This window comes from Oryx dammah, unplaced genomic scaffold (assembly GCF_014754425.2).
Source record: "Oryx dammah isolate SB20612 unplaced genomic scaffold, SCBI_Odam_1.1 HiC_scaffold_17, whole genome shotgun sequence".
In the NCBI taxonomy this organism is placed as follows: domain Eukaryota; kingdom Metazoa; phylum Chordata; class Mammalia; order Artiodactyla; family Bovidae; genus Oryx; species Oryx dammah.
This window is the reverse complement of record NW_024070201.1, coordinates 51130734-51146839: the sequence shown is the minus strand read 5'-3', so window position 1 is coordinate 51146839 and position 16106 is coordinate 51130734. Positions and strand designations below refer to the sequence as shown.

Below are 16106 nucleotides of genomic sequence, written 5' to 3'. Positions count from 1 at the left end.
GAAAGTTAGGACCAACCTAGACAGCATATTAAAAAGCAGAGACATTACTTTGCCAACAAAGGTCTGTCTAGTAGTGGTTTTTCCAGTGGTCATGTATGGATGTGAGAGTTGGACTATAAAGAAAGTTGAGCGCCAAAGAATTGATGCTTTTGAACTGTGGTGTTGGAGAAGACTCTTGAGAGTCCCTTGGACTGCAAGGAGATCCAAACAGTCCATCCTAACGGAGATCAGTCCTGGATATTCATTGGAAGGACTGATGTTGAAGCTGAAACTCCAATACTTTGGCCACCTGATGTGGAGAGCTGACTCCTTGGAAAAGACCCTGATGCTGGGAAAGACTGAGGGCAGGAGAGGGGGATGACAGAGGATGAGATGGTTGGATGGCATCATCGACTTGATGGACATGGGTCTGGGTGGACTCCGGGAGTTGGTGATGGACAGGGAAACCTGGTGTGCTGTGGTTCATGGGGTTACAAAGAGTCGGACACGACTGAGCGACTGAACTGAAATGAACTGACTGTACCCAGCAGTATACAGAGGATCTTCTTCTTTCCTGTATTCTCATTATTAAAAATAACCTTTTCCAAAAAAGAATCCTTATATTTTAGAGGTACAGGGAGGTAAGAAAGTACAATTACTATAGCTCTTCCTCTGCATTCAAGTTTTCACACACAAGCCTACTTGATAAGCCCAAGCTTCATTCCCATTCTGTCTAGGAAGCCATCTCTAACCACCCCATATAGTAAACCCTTTGTCCCATCGACCTCTTATAACACTTACTATTGCTCTGACACTTCCACATACATATTTTTCCCTACACCATAATTCTAACTTTGGTGACTGTGTGCTCCGCCACTGGATCATGATGGTCAGAAACACTTTTTTAGGAGGGCTCAGGGCAAGGGTTATGAGCAGGGCTTTCCCTGATAGCTCAGTTGGTAAAGAATCTGCCTGTAATGCAGGAGATCTGAATTCCATCCCTGGGTTAGGAAGATCTCCTGTAGAAGGGAATGGTTACCCACTCCAGTATTCTAGCCTAAAGAATTCCATGGGGTGGCAAAGAGTCAGACACAACTGAGCAACTTTCACTTCACAAGGGCAAGGGTTAGTTATAAGAGTAAGAAGAAACTATCACTTACAGAATATCTACTTTATGTCGAGTACCTATCTCTAAGTAGAGACTTAGAAAAGTGAACTGGTCCACCAAAGATCATAGGATGATTAAACCATACACAACTGCCATTTTCATATAAACATAAATTAACAAATAAATAAATGAAGACCTATTCAATAGGTCTTCATTGCTGCATGCAGGCTTTCTTGAACTGCAGTGAGTGGGCGCTACTCTTCATTGCAGTGCTCAGGCTTCTCATTGCGGAGGTTTTTCTTGTCATGGAGCACAAGTTCTAGGCATAGGGGCTTCAGTATTTGCAGCATGCAGGCTCAGTAGTTGTGGCACATGGGCTCAAGAGCACAGGCTCAGAAGCTGGGGCACACGGGCTTAGCTGCTCTGGAGCATGTGGAATCTTCCCAGATCAGAGATCAAACCTGTGTTTTCCTATCCACTGGGTCACCGAAGACGTCCAACACCACATCTTCTTAAGCAAGTCACCTGCTGATGGATACTTGGGTTGTTTTTACATCTTGGCTATTACAAATATTGCTGTTATGAACATGGGGGCACTAGAGTGCCTTAGACTTTTTTGTCTTTTCTATATATATGCCTAGGAGTGAGTAGGATTGCTGGATCATATGGCAACTCTATTTTCAGTTTTTTTAAGGAACCATCATACTGTTTTCCATGGTGGCTGTACCAATTTAGATTCCCACTAACAGTGTAGGAGGATTCCGTTTTCTAAACACTCTCTCCAGCATTTATTCTTTGTAGACTTTCTGACTGGTGTGAAATGATACTTCATTGTGGGTTTGATTTGCATTTCTCTAATACTGGCATTGCTGAGCATCTTTTCATGTGCCTGTGGGCCATCTGTATATCTTCTTTGGAGAAATGTCTATTTAGGTCTTCTGGGCACGGCATATATTACATAATTCTGATCAATGACGTAGGAGATTAGTAAATCTGCTGGGTTGCTCCTGAGGAAATGTTTCTCATTTTTAAAAAGGATAACAATATGCATGTTATGTGAAGATAAGATTTGCTGCAGCTATCCTGCACTGTAACCTTGAGGGAATAAGCCTGAGGACAAAAGCCAGTATGCTAAGGAGGAGAGTGCCAAAAAAACAGAGAAAAGCTGCATTCTTGATTTTATTTCTTCTCTTCTTCTTAAAGCTTTATTTTTTTTAACTTAATACTTTTTTGGATTTTACCAGTCTTTAAACATCCTGGATACAATCCAGGATACCACACTGAATTAGCTGTCAATTTTTCTTAGTTTTCAAATCACTAAATTAATATAATCTGGAGCCACCACCATAAATCTGGATGTCTTGTAAACGAAGTACTACATTTGCTGAGTTATTGAAGCCATTTTCAGTTGAGTCTTCTGCTACTAACAGCCAAAAACATCCTAACTGATACACTGAAGTATTAAGGTAAGATGGTCCCTCCAGGCCTATAGGCCAGTCCTCCTCACCTAAATCATTCCTATGAGGATTGTGTCCCTTAATGGACACCTTCTTCCATGCATTTCTCCCAGCCCCACTCCCAAACTCCATTCCAAATATTTTGTACTGCTTACACCAAGGTACTCACTCACTTTACCCAGACTGTCTTTGTAAAGCATCAAACACAGTACCTACTGCATGGTAGGTAAGCACCTAATAAAGGACAGATCCCTTCTTTCTGCTCCCTTTCACTCATCTATGACTTTGAACACACTACAGCTTTAGCCATCAATGTGCATTTTTACATCTCCAGTTGGTAAAATAGTCACTGGATTACATGTCGCTTAGTCCATGAAGGAGCTTCCCAGGTCACTCAGTGGTAAAGAAGCTGCTTGCCAATGTAGGAGGTGTGGTTCAGTCCCTGAGTGAGGAAGATCCCCTGGGGAAGGAAATGGCAACTCATTCCAGTGTTCTTGCCTGGGAAATCCCATGGACAGAGGAGCCTGGCGGGCTACAGTACATGGAGTCACAAAGAGTCAGACACGACTTAGTGACTAAAACAAGCCAGCAAGTCCACAAAGACATGCCTGCAGTACTCCTACCACTCAAGTTAGCTGTTCCCCACATTCCCATACAGTATTCTGCTGCAGTACTTATCAAACTGTATTCAAGCACATGTCCACGTCTGTCTGCCTTACTATGAGCTCCTTTAGAGCAGAGACTGTAACTGATTTGTTAACTGAATTCTCAATAATTTGTAATAAGAGCCAGTATATTTATTCTGACAATGTTTATTGAGCACCAGTTACATGGTGGACACTGAACTAAAATGCTGGGGGTAACGTGGTAAGGTACAGCCACTCAAGGAGCTTAGGTTGGAAGGGGCACAGATAATTACAATTAGGGTGTTAAACGTTATGTGAAAAAGCACAATATGCGAAAGAATCATGGAGGATGATGCCCCTAGCCCTGCCACAAACCAGGAATTAAACCTATGTTTCACTGAATGATATAGAACCACCTCCCTCAATTGGCCCCTGGACCCACCTTGGCTAGCAATGAATCCGTCTCTGAAACTCAGCAGAGACATAACTGGTGCTCCTGATCTGTGGATGACTTGTACTGGAGTCCTAGGATACAGAATAAATGGAGCCATTTTACTCTTTCCCTTAAATAGCAATACTTGACTATATTCAACCTACAGTACTAACTGCATAATAGCACACTGGACAAATGTGGACAGAGATTAAACATTCATATGGTTTCTTTCCTGGCAAGATCCTTAGATGGTAAATCAAAGTAGTCTATTCAAAACCACCTTGGAGGGAATCTAAACATGTCTCTAAATATCTTAATGAGCTGAATAAACTAAGTAACCACTGATATTTCCAATTTTTAGGGGAAGTCTGACAAGGGTTTAAGATAACAATGTTAACAATATGTTAATCTCTTTATAGACAGAATTAAGTCAGCTGTGATATATTAAAATTGTTAGGACTCTGTAAAATCAAACAGAAAGATGAGAATCAATTTTTATAATTGATGATTTTATAATTTTTATAATTATTAGATTTTATAACAGTGATCAGATTCCCTATCTCTGTGGAAGCAAAAACAAGTACAAAAATAAAGTAACTTAAATTATGGAAGAAAAGGTATACACTAGTCACTCTTTAACTGAAATTTTTTCACTGCTCTTGGAATAAAGTCCAAATTCCTTGGGATGGTATATAAGTCCTTTCTAAGCAAATTCCAGTTTTCCTGTCTGGCATCACTTCTCATCACTGCTCCACTGGCAGGGTATATACTTGTCCTGTCAAACTACTCAGAGATACCTTACAGTGCCATACTTTCCCATGCCTTCATGCTTGTCTATATGCTATTCTACCTAAGGCAGGTCCTTCTTTTCTTTACTTGGTAACTTTCTGCTAGACAAGATCGATTAAAGCTGCATTTCCTCAGAGCAGTCTCACTTTCTGTTCTCTCTCTCTCGGTGCTTCCTCAAATTCTTGAGATCACTGATCACACTGTGTCTTAACAGTCTTTTACTTGTCCATCTTTATTATTAGACTCCAAATGCCTCAAAGGCAGAGTCTTCATCTTTTATTTCTGTTGTTTGGTGCCCTAAACAAAGCCTAATGCCTACAGGAGCCATTCAATAAGTATCAGTTGAACAAAGGAAGGAAGCAGAAAGTGACAGTAGAAAATGTTAAGTCCTGGGACAAACAGGTTATGGATTCTTTTTGGCTATCTTCAAGACCAGGATAAAGCCTATATAAGATAGGTTATGATCATAGCCAAATAAAGAATCAAAGCTGGCTTTCTTGAACTATAAATGATCAATCTCAGCCCAACCCAGATGTAATACCATGAAGAAAATTATTAAGGTCCTTAAAATTAAAGGTTTTATATAATTACTGTGAGATGTTAGTTCATTATTTAAGCTTAATTTACAAAGGAATCATGACAGTATGAATCAAATTACCTTTCAATGTGATTCCAGGAATAATAAGAACAATCAGACAATTCACACTGGAAAGCCTTTATAAACGGAAAAATATACCCTTGATTCAACAGCCAACTATATGCCAGATTAAATCACTGTGAAAGCCAATAAAAATTTCCACTCTGCAGAAGACCTGCATCATGCAAATGAATGGTGACTCACCTTGGACTCCTTACATCCAGCTGATAAATGTTTCCATCCTGCGTCCCAGCCAATAGCAAGAAGCCAGAGAGAAAAGTGCAGCAGTTGAAGGCATCTGAGCCAATAAAGAGGAATAGCTGGGAACAAGTAGGAGACAAAGATGCTGTTTAAAGAGTCATTTGTTTCCAGGAATAAACAAGCACCAAGAAAAGAAGAATTTCACTATTTTTAGTATAGAATTTCTTTCTTCTCCTTTTAAGAACTCCTGATCTAAACTAAGTATTCATCAACAACTGAGGGGGAAGCACTCCCAGGATTTCAGGAACCTGAGGCTGGCTGAGGACTTAAGCAGGTTACATAATATCATAATATCATAGTCTAAGGCAGCAGTTTTCACACTATTTCCCCTCAACACATTGACTCATGGGATCCTCAACACCAAAAAGCATTCTTTTCCGTTTTCAGCACAACCTTCCATTTGCTAAACACTTGCAATTCACACATTTAAGTTTTGCTTCAAGACACTGGTGACAATCTTTTGAAAGTAAAGAAACACACTTAATGTGGCAATGTAAGAAATCACAATTTACCCATGTACTTAAGAAAATAAAAAACGATTATATTTTTATTTCTTACTATTAGTTCAAAGAGTAAAGTTTGAATGTTCAAAAAAAAAAGAAAGAAAGAAACAAAACAAACAAAACCCTCTGACTTCCCTTTGGAAATGAAAGCCAGCATGGAAATTTAGAGTGCAAAGGCAGTATGAGCAAAAATAGTGATGCTCCCAGAATAAACTTTGAAAATGGAAACATCACCAGCACAATGAAGTAATGAGAAAAAATGAAAATACAAAGTCTATGGCCAAACCAAATCATTAATGTTGTCTGGGTGATGATGACAGCAACTGGAAAGAAATTTAATCAATCTAATCTCAAGGAACTCCAAGTTTAATTAAGAGCATAGCCTGCTTGGCAAAATCCCAGGAAATGAAGGAAGAAAACCCCATTCTTCTATAAGAGACATTCTGGTCTAATTAATTGAGAGCCCTGAATGCATAAGACCTTTACTCAAAAAATCTCCACATTACCTTAGAGGAGGAAGAAAATCAATAGAACCTCATCATTTTACATGTAGCACACTAAGGGCCAGTGGGAAAGTGACTTACTAAAGGTCACAAAGCAGTGGGTCATTTAATATTATCACATAACCCCACATGTAAGTCCTACTATGACAAGTTTAGTGATGAGGAAACAGGCTCATAGAGGTTAAGTAATGAGTCCAATGTCATAGCCATTAGGAAGAGCTAGGATTTAAATGTTGCCCTTATTCCATACCACATGCTCTCAATTACTATACTGTACTGCCTTTCACACATGCAGCTTCCACAAAAGGTGAACATACAGAGAAATTAGAAATGTTTTCAAAACAGCTTTCCAAGAATCAGTGTGACCCAGGTTGCCCCAGTGTTCAAAGGTCTTAGAGGAACCACTTGCCGGCTGCCTGCTCTGTAGTCCCAAGCACTGAAGTTTCTTATCTTCTCGGGCCAACAGCAGCATTTTCGACTCTGTTCCAACCTCTCGTTCACCTGCATGACAGATGAGCTATGTCAATAATGGACTAGGATGATTAGCTGGCAGTACTCAGAAAGCATAGCTATTGACAGCTGTTTAATGAATTACTCTGCTAGTCACTCACTTAATAGTTTTAAAAAACATTTATTATGTTCTATATCTTGACATTGGTATTGTTTATATGACTGTTCATATTTGTCAAAACTCACAGAACGGTGTGATTTAAAAAAAGTGACTTTTACTATATGTAAAATATACCTCAATAAACCCAATTTTAAAATATTATGATTATCAAGTCCTTTGTAATATGGAAAGATACCATACTTGGAACAATGTACAGAGTAAAATGCTAAACAAAGTGGGCCAAATATATGTAACAATGTAAAAGGAGGCTGCTAGAGGAGAGGAGGGACACAGGAGAATAATACAGCTCAATTTACATTTTTTTAAAAGTAATTTCATTTATTTTTGGCTGTGCTGGTCTTTGTCGCTGCATGGGCTTCTTCTCTAGTTTTGGCAAGCAGGGCCATCATCTCGTTGCGGTACGCGGGCTTCTCTGTGGTGGCCTGTCTTGCTGTGGAGCACAAGCTCAGTAGCTGTGCATGGGCTTAGTTCCATGGCACGTGGGATCTTCCCAGACCAGGGATCAAACCTGTGTCGCCTGCACTGGCAGGTGGATTCTTCACCAGTGAGCCACCAGGGAAGCCCTGGACTTAACGCTTTGTAAATGAGCGTGATGATTCCTATGAGAATGGATTACAAAACAGAACAGGCAACAGGTACCGGCAGACTGAATCAGGATGCTGGCAGGAAGAAGAGAGACCTGGAGGGAGAGGATGAGGTGGAAAAATAAGAAACATTCTGAAGGTAGAGATGACAGACTTTGCTGATGTGGGACAAGAGAAAAGGTGGCGGTGGATCTTCAATGAATCTTAGGCTTTGGGCTTAAGCAAGGAGATGGTGATGTCATTAACTGAGATGGGAAAAAACAGATTTGGGGTTGGAAAGAATCAAATGCTCCACACAATAAATTCAAGCTGTCTATTAGACATTTAAATAGAGCCTAAAATGCAAGTAAAAGATCTATGCTTTGGAAATCACCAGCTGAAATACAATATTGAAAGTCATGGAAATGATAAGATCACCTAAGAGAGTAACTAGAGGCTGAGGGCCCTCCAATATTTAAAGGTCAAAGGAAACATATAAAAGGAGACTAAGAAGCAGTAGCCAATGAGCTATAAAGAAAAGCAGTGTCGTGTGGTATTACAGAAGCCAAGAAAAAACAGTGCCCTGAAAAGAAGAGTGTACTATGCTGCAACCTATTGAGTATTTGGAAAGATAACCACAGAGAAGTAACATTGGATTACACAACATGGAGTCGCCGGTGACCTTGACAAGAGTTGCTGCCAGTTAAGTAGCTGGGGCACAAACCCACCTAGGACAGGCTGAAGAATAAGCAGGAAGTGAGGAAACAGACAAAACAAGAATACCTTCATTTAAATTACTTTAAACCAACTGATTTTTAAAAACTCAACCTTATTTTAAGTAATATCTGTGAAATCTTAGGTTTGAAGTAAGATGTGTATGTATTAATATATAACTTAAAAATGAGTACTGCCTGAAATGATCTTGTTTACCACTAGCTGCACATGCATCAGACTTTGGGGAACAGACTTTTCCTATTAATCCATTGTGGCGCTAGTGGTAAAGAACCTGCCTGCCAATGCACGAGACACAGAGACACAGGTTTGATCCCTGGGTCAGGAATCTCCCCTGGAGAAGGAAATGGCAACCCATTCCAGTATTCTTGCCTGGAGAATCCCTTGGCCAGAGGAGGCTGGTGGGCTACAGTTCACAGGGTGGCAAAGAGTTGGACACGACTGAAGCAACTTAGCACATGCACATTCCATGGCTACTCAGTTCCTGTCTCCTGGATTTCCTTTCACAATCCATTAATTCCCAAAGAGGGGCCAGGCTGGTAGTCATAACAGTTTTAGTTCTTGGACCATAGTGCATCTATATGGGAAGTTTAAGAGAATGAGAATACTGTCTATAATGACGGGCAAAATTAACCCAAACATACAGAGGAATACTTAGAGCAGTTTTATTCATAATTGTCCAAACTTGGAAACAACTAAGATATCCTTCAGTAGATGAACGAATGAATAAACTGAGGTACATTCAGACAATGGAATACTGTTCAATGCTTAAAATACTGTTCAATGCTTAAAAGAAATGAGCTATCAAGGCACAAAAAGACCCAGAGGAACCTTAAATGCATATTACTAAGTGAAAGAAACCAATCTGAAAAGGCTACATAGTTTATGATTTCAAAATTCTGGAAAAGGCAACACTATGAAGACAAAAAAAATATCAGTGGTTGCCAAGGGTTATAGGAGAGAAAGGAACAAATTGGTGGAGCAAAGACAATTTTTCAGATAGTGAAATTTCTGCATGATACTATAATGACAGATACATGACATTGTACATTTGTCCAAACCCACAGAATATACAACATCAAGAGTGAATCCCAATGTCAACCTTGAACTTTGAGTGTTAATGATGTATCAGTACAGGTCTATCAATGTAACAAATTTACCACTCTGTGGGGGATGCCCAATAATAAGGAAGGGTGTGCCTTTGTGGGGGCAGAGGGTATACTAGAACTCTGTACTTTCTGCTCAATTTTATGTGGACCTAACTGCTCTAGAGAAAGCAATGGCACCCCACTCCAGTACTCTTGCCTGGAGAATCCCATGGACGGAGGAGCCTGGTAGGCTGCAGTCCATGGGGTCGCTGAGAGTAGGATACAACTGAGCGACTTCCCTTTCACTTTTCACTTTCATGCACTGGAGAAGGAAATGGCAACCCACTCCAATGTTCTTGCCTGGAGAATCCCAGGGACAGGGGAGCCTGGTGCGCTACCCTGTATGGGGTCGCACAGAGTCGGCCACGACTGAAGTGACTTAGCAGCAGCAGCAGCAACTGCTCTAGAGGCAGAGATATTGGGAGGAAAAACAGTCCTGTTTCCATGAGAGAAGCAAATATGTTATAATCATAGGAAAATAAGAAAAGAACACAAGTTGCCTTGTTAGGATCTTTATCATTCTGACTCACCAAAACTATCATTCTACTCACCTACTTCCCCCTACAAAGCTTACACCAACTTTTGGCCCAGCCAAGCGTACCTTTACCCAATGGATAATTTTACCTCCGTATTGTTTTTTAATGTGAACTGACTACCTCTACCCTGCCCTAGGTCTCATTCTCCCATCTTTCCCAGTTCAACTTGAATCCATCCTGCAAGGTTCAAGTCAACTTCTTTTGTGACTCCTTTCCCATCTATACTAACCTAAAACATTTTCTTCTTAAAAAAACAAACAAAAAAAAAACTATTATATTTGCATTCAGCGAATCATTATTTTAGCTAAAACTGCATTGATCTCTGTTTTACAGGCATCAAGCCTCAACCACTAAATTAAACTGTATTTACTCAAATGTAGTAACTATGACATATACTTCCTTTGTAAATTCAAAGCAACACAAACATAGTAGATGCAATAAATATCAGTCTTACGATGAAAACAGAAATACCTACAGAGCAGGAGAGGAGGAGGAAGAAAAGGAGAAACTAAGGCAAACACTGAAGGAACCTAAAGAAACAAATTCATATACTGTCATCAACTCACTGGGCATCTGCTCAGGGGAGCCGAGGTTTATCGAGTTGTCAGCAGCACCCACAGCCACTCCATTGATGGAAGAACCACAGTCTGCAATGACTCCCAGGCAGGCTGAGCGCCCACAATCCCAAAGTCGTGCTGTCCCATCGCGAGAACCAGATACCACATTCTTTCCCCGATCAACAATGGCTGTATCCAGGATACCTGGAGAGAGAAAAAAGAAAAGACCGTAAGAAGGAGTAGATAGTAAAGGAACTAAAGGGCAGAGTACATGCATGGATCTGCATAAATGACTATTTCTTTACAAATGAGTACTGGATATGTACTACATGCTGAGTACTTTCAACAGAGTCCCTGTTTCCCAATAGTTCAAAGACTAGCTATGAGAAACAGACATGGAAAAAGGAGCTTTGGATTTAATTTTTAGTGGCATGTTCTAGAACCGTGGTTTTCCAGGTTTTTTTTTGTTTTTGGCTTCAAAACATGTTTTTTAAAAACAAAAGTTAAGAAGTCATTTTAGGCAGTTCAGTATGAAAATTACTGTCTTAAAAGCTCCTGCTGCTTCCATTGAGAAGTAACTGAAAGGGTTAGTCTCTTTTCAAAAAAAAAGAATGTGATTTCTCATCTGGCCAAGATCAAATAGCTCCATTCCTCCCAGGTCCTTCCCTTAAAACTGAAAAAACGTGGACATAAGACAACAAGCAAGCTCAGTCGAAAGATGTAAGAAGAAGGCAGTTCACCTAGGGACCCCAGGACTTGAAGAACAACAAGGAAATGAGTTTCCCTGCATTTCCTTACTGCTTCCTATATATCCTAGACAGGACACTGCTGAAGCCTCTAACATAGAACTGATTTTTTTTTTTTTAAGGCACAAATTAAAAATAATAGCAAAAAACAAAAACCAAACAACTCCAAGGAAAGTCTGTTGCTTCTAGGCAGAAGACTGAGAAAAGGGTGGCCTAACAGAATAGAAAACATTTTGGCAATATCCATCTTAACAGCAAAAGAAAAACTGCTACCTCCCCCGCTTAGAGTTTCACTGGGGCTGAACAGGGAGTGATCTTCTATCCCACCCCTGCAAAGAAGCAGGAGACAGAACTCCAATTTTCCCCACCCAGCAATGCTGAACAGGTCCAACAGGGTACTGTCAGTACGGAACTGAGCCTCTACTCTCACCCATGGGGGAAAGAGGTCATCTTTCCTGAGGGAGCAGGAAGTAACACTCCACTATCCCCACCCCTCCCTTGGTGTCAGTCCACAGGGAACAGATCTTACAGGCCCAAGGGGAGGCAAGGAATGGTGTAAAGTTGAGGTGATGCAAGTTGGTGCCCCACTTTCACCAGGAAGGCATCAGCACAGTCAAAGGGAAGATGAGCTACTACCTCACCTGTTTGCAAAGAGATAGTGTGAGCCAATGCTCCACTTTTGCCAGAGTAGTGTTATTAGAGGAACCCAGCAGGAAGCTGAGTATATACACCTCCTGGGCCCTTGCATCATACTGTGACAGGGGACGGCCTGCTAAAAAAGATCAAACAAGATCCAGAGTGTTATAAGACCCAAAATGTCCACAGATTTTATAATTTTCAAAGCCCTTGTTACCTGTTATCTATTTGCTATGATCCCTGGCCTCAGGAGCACATAGCATAAAAAGGTAGAGACAGTCAAGGACATGAAGAGCTACAATTCAGGGACACGTGTGTGGTAACACAGGACTGCAGAGGAGAAAGGGAATCTGACCTTATGGTGATACAGGCAGGGCTGATACTTGCTTTATTAAAACCCATGTAATTATCCTATTATAGGTGCCCAATAAACACTTGCAGGCTGAGTGATAAGTACCTGACCAAAGGTTACTGAAGTTCACACATGCGCTTTCCCTTGTTCCTATTTCTCTCAAGATGAGATGACTTCAGATATACAAACCTTGACAAAAACTCAACATAAGGCACAAGAGATGGATGACCCATGTGGTTAACAAAAAGCCTCAAGTCCTACTGGAAATTTTACTCTGAAAGCCTTTTCCAGAAAAAGATGCATTAAAAAAAAAATGCCACAAATTGAAAAAGTAGCCAGTCTGGGGGCTGTTTGAGAAAATATGATTAGAGACAACTCACGTAGTACCTAAGTCACAGGGTAAGTTTCCAAATATATCTAATTTAAAATAAAAATTAAATACAACTTATGTAGCTGGTTATAGTTGTTGAAAAAATAAAATGCAATCCTCATAATTATATATCAACTGGATAAGGGCCAAATAGATAAGCTTTTAAAAGTAGCCTTTCCCTCAGAAATAGATTGAAGGAGGCAACATGTCTTATTGCTATTTTACAGTTATTTATAACATATTTTGTAATTGTAAAGTACCTTAACTTTAGAAAATTCACCTTTCCACTCTTTTTCCATAACACAGCATTCTAGCTAGAAAAGGATTTTAGAGTTTTTAACAATCATGAAGAATCACCAATAGGAACAAAAGGAAGGGCCTTCAGCTCTTACCAAGAAATCAAAGATTTATATCCTTATTGGAAAGTTCCAACCATTATTTAAAAATATTGAGTTCCATGGAAGTGATACAAACTTGAGAAAATAGTTATGAAAAATATGTACCCAAGGAGGATGCTACTGTGACTAGGGAGCTGTGAATGGTATAACTGTGTACAAATTTCAACTAATACTCAGTAAAGAGGTTGGAGGTTTTCCCTTTTTATGAAAAGTAGAGTAGAAAACTATCACCCCCTCTCTAATAAAATGTCACAACATAGTGGCATCTAGTGTGGGTTTCTTCACTCTTAGGTGGGAAAAATAAAAGAAAGAGAAGCCTTATAGGAGCAGGAATCTGTGAGGAATGACTTTAAGAAAAAGCTATAAAAGGAGTAGGAATGCCTTCATAAGAGGAGTAGCCACACTTAACGACATAACAGAGCTACCAAGGCTTTAGTTATCAAACCAAACAGTCTTCAACATATAAACCAAGAAGAAAAAAACTGCATTCAAGAAAAGATTCAGCTGACATATAAACATCCTAGCCAAAGTCTGGGAAATAAGATTAAACTATGCCTGAACAAATAAATAAATAAATGAATAAATAAATAAGAAGAGGTGGCAAGAATACACAGAAGAACTGTATAAAAAAGACCTTCATGACCAAGATAATCACGATGGCATGATCATTTACCTACAGCCAGACATCCTGGAATGTGAAGTCAAGTGGGCCTGAGAAAGCATCACTACGAACAAAACTAGTGGAGGTAATGGAATTCCAGTTGACCTATTTCAAATCCTGAAAGATGATGCTGTGAAAGTGCTGCACTCAATATGCCAGCAAATTTGGAAAACTCAGCAGTGGCCACAGGACTGGAAAAGGTCAGTTTTCATTCCAATCCCAAAGAAAGGCAATGCCAAAGAATGCTCAAACTACCGCATGATTGGACTCATCTCACACGCTAGTAAAGTAATGCTCAAAATTCTCCAAGCCAGGCTTCAGCAATATGTGAACCATGAACTTCCAGATGTTCAAGCTGGTTTTAGAAAAGGCAGAGGAACCAGAGATCAAATTGCCAACATCTGCTGGATCATGGAAAAAGCAAGAGAGTTCCAGAAAAACATCTATTTCTGCTTTATTGACTATGCCAAAGCCTTTGACTGTGTGGTTCACAATAAAATGTGGAAAATTCATAAAGAGATGGGAATACCAGACCACTTGACCTGCCTCTTGAGAAACCTGTATGCAGGTCAGGAAGCAACAGTTAGAATTGGACATGGAACAACAAACTGGTTCCAAATAGGAAAAGGAGTACGTCAAGGCTGTATATTGTCACCCTGCTTATTTAACTTATATGCAGAGTACATCATGAGAAACGCCAGAAGAAGCACAAGCTGGAATCAAGACTGCCAGGAGAAATATCAATAACTTCAGATATGCAGATGACACCACCCTTATGGCAGAAAATGAAGAGGAACTAAAAAGCCTCTTGATGAAAGTGAAAGAGGAGAGTGAAAAAGTTGGCTTAAAGCTCAACATTCAGAAAACTAAGATTATGGCATCTGGTCCCATCACTTCATGGGAAATAGATGGGGAAACAGTAGAAACAGTGGCTGACTTTATTTTTCTGGGCTCCAAAATCACTGCAGATGGTGACTGCAGCCATGAAATTAAAAGATGCTTACTCCTTGGAAGGAAAGTAATGACCAACCTAGACAGCATATGAAAAAGCAGAGACATTACTTTGCCAACTAAGGTCCATCTAGTCAAGGCTATGGTTTTTCCAGTGGTCATATATGGATGTGAGAGTTGGACGGTGAAGAAAGCTGAGTGCTGAAGAACTGATGCTTTTGAACTAAGATGTTAGAGAAGACTCTTGAGAGTCCCTTGGACTGCAAGGAGATCCAACCAGTCCATTCTAAAGGAGATCAGATCTGGGTGTTCTTTGGAAGGACTGATGTTGAAGCTGAAACTCCAATACTTTGGCCAACCGATGCGAAGAGTTAACTCACTGGAAAAGACTCTGATGCTGGGAGGGATTGGGGGCAGGAGGAGAAGGTGATGACAGAGGATGAGATGGTTGGACGGCATCACTGACTCGATGGACATGAGTCTGAGTGAACTCCGGGAGTTGGTGATGGACAGGGAGGCCTGGCATGCTGCGATTCATGGGGTCGCACTGAGCAACTGAACTAACTGAACTGAACTGAATAAATATTAGTAAAAACAGAGCAAATTTCATATTTCTATACAGGTTTCTAACAAGTTTAATGAATTCAGTTCTCAGAAAATAATGAGTCTTCAAGCATATTCTATTACTTGGAGGCAGCATATCCTATTTCAAAGAAAGTATATTAGAGTTTGAAAAGAATGGCCCAAGTGCTGAAAATGTAACTTGGTTTCTGAAATGTAAGTATCTTTCCTACATTTGTAAGCAAAAAACCTCAAACAATCAACTGAAATGGTGCTTCATTTGTTCTCAATATTTTCAAAGATTATGAAAGATCTGGTGCTTACTACAAAAAATTAAAACTATGAATATATATATATCCAAATTCAGCAACCTTAATTAAGTGGCCTGGGCAAGTAAAAAACTTCAAACTGATTAAAGCACACTTTAGAGCTACTTAGGAAATTCATACATTACAAACAGAATGCTACTTTTAGTTTATTTTTTCATTAGAAAAATTTAGAAACACACAAAAATCTTACCTCTGCTTGTTAGTTAATGAATACACTAATCCTTTAATTACATATAAAATATGTATCTAAAAGCATTAGAAAAGACCAATTACATAACAACTAAGATAAAAAATATCTATTTTTCTATTAGAAATAACAATTTCTTCTTTTCACAGTTGACAAGCATGTTACAACATCACAAGGTTCAACTTGCCTGGCAGAGTTTAAAGTGCAGTATTACATTTTTAATGAACAATAATAATAATATTCACTGTGCGTTTATTTTATACCAGGGATTATGCTAAATCGCTTATATGCACCATCTCTTTTAATACTACTATCCCCATTTTACACATGAGGAAATAAAGACTCAGAAAAGTTAAGCAACTTTAAAAGGCTTCACAGGCTATGATGTGGAAGAATTAAGATTTAAACCAAGATTTGTATGTCTCCAAATCCTAAGCTTAACCACTCTACTA

At 39.6% G+C, this 16106-nt stretch overlaps 1 protein-coding gene across 6 annotated transcripts in view; it reads right to left on the bottom strand.

The window, feature by feature from the left end:
* The window catches only part of PAAF1 (proteasomal ATPase associated factor 1), a 41486-nt gene that overhangs the window by 4931 nt on the left and 20449 nt on the right, over positions 1-16106 (bottom strand). For 4 of the 6 annotated variants that reach the window (XM_040258851.1, XM_040258852.1, XM_040258850.1 and 1 more), the window contains 4 exons: positions 10473-10667; positions 6706-6797; positions 5234-5349; positions 3613-3695 (listed from right to left, as the gene is read on the bottom strand). In XM_040258851.1, coding sequence (XP_040114785.1) covers positions 3613-3695; positions 5234-5349; positions 6706-6797; positions 10473-10667 — 486 coding nt within the window. Of the gene's footprint in view, positions 1-3612; positions 3696-5233; positions 6798-10472; positions 10668-16106 lie in introns of all 6 variants that reach the window. The other 2 variants (XM_040258853.1, XR_005724203.1) reach the window with 2 other exon arrangements.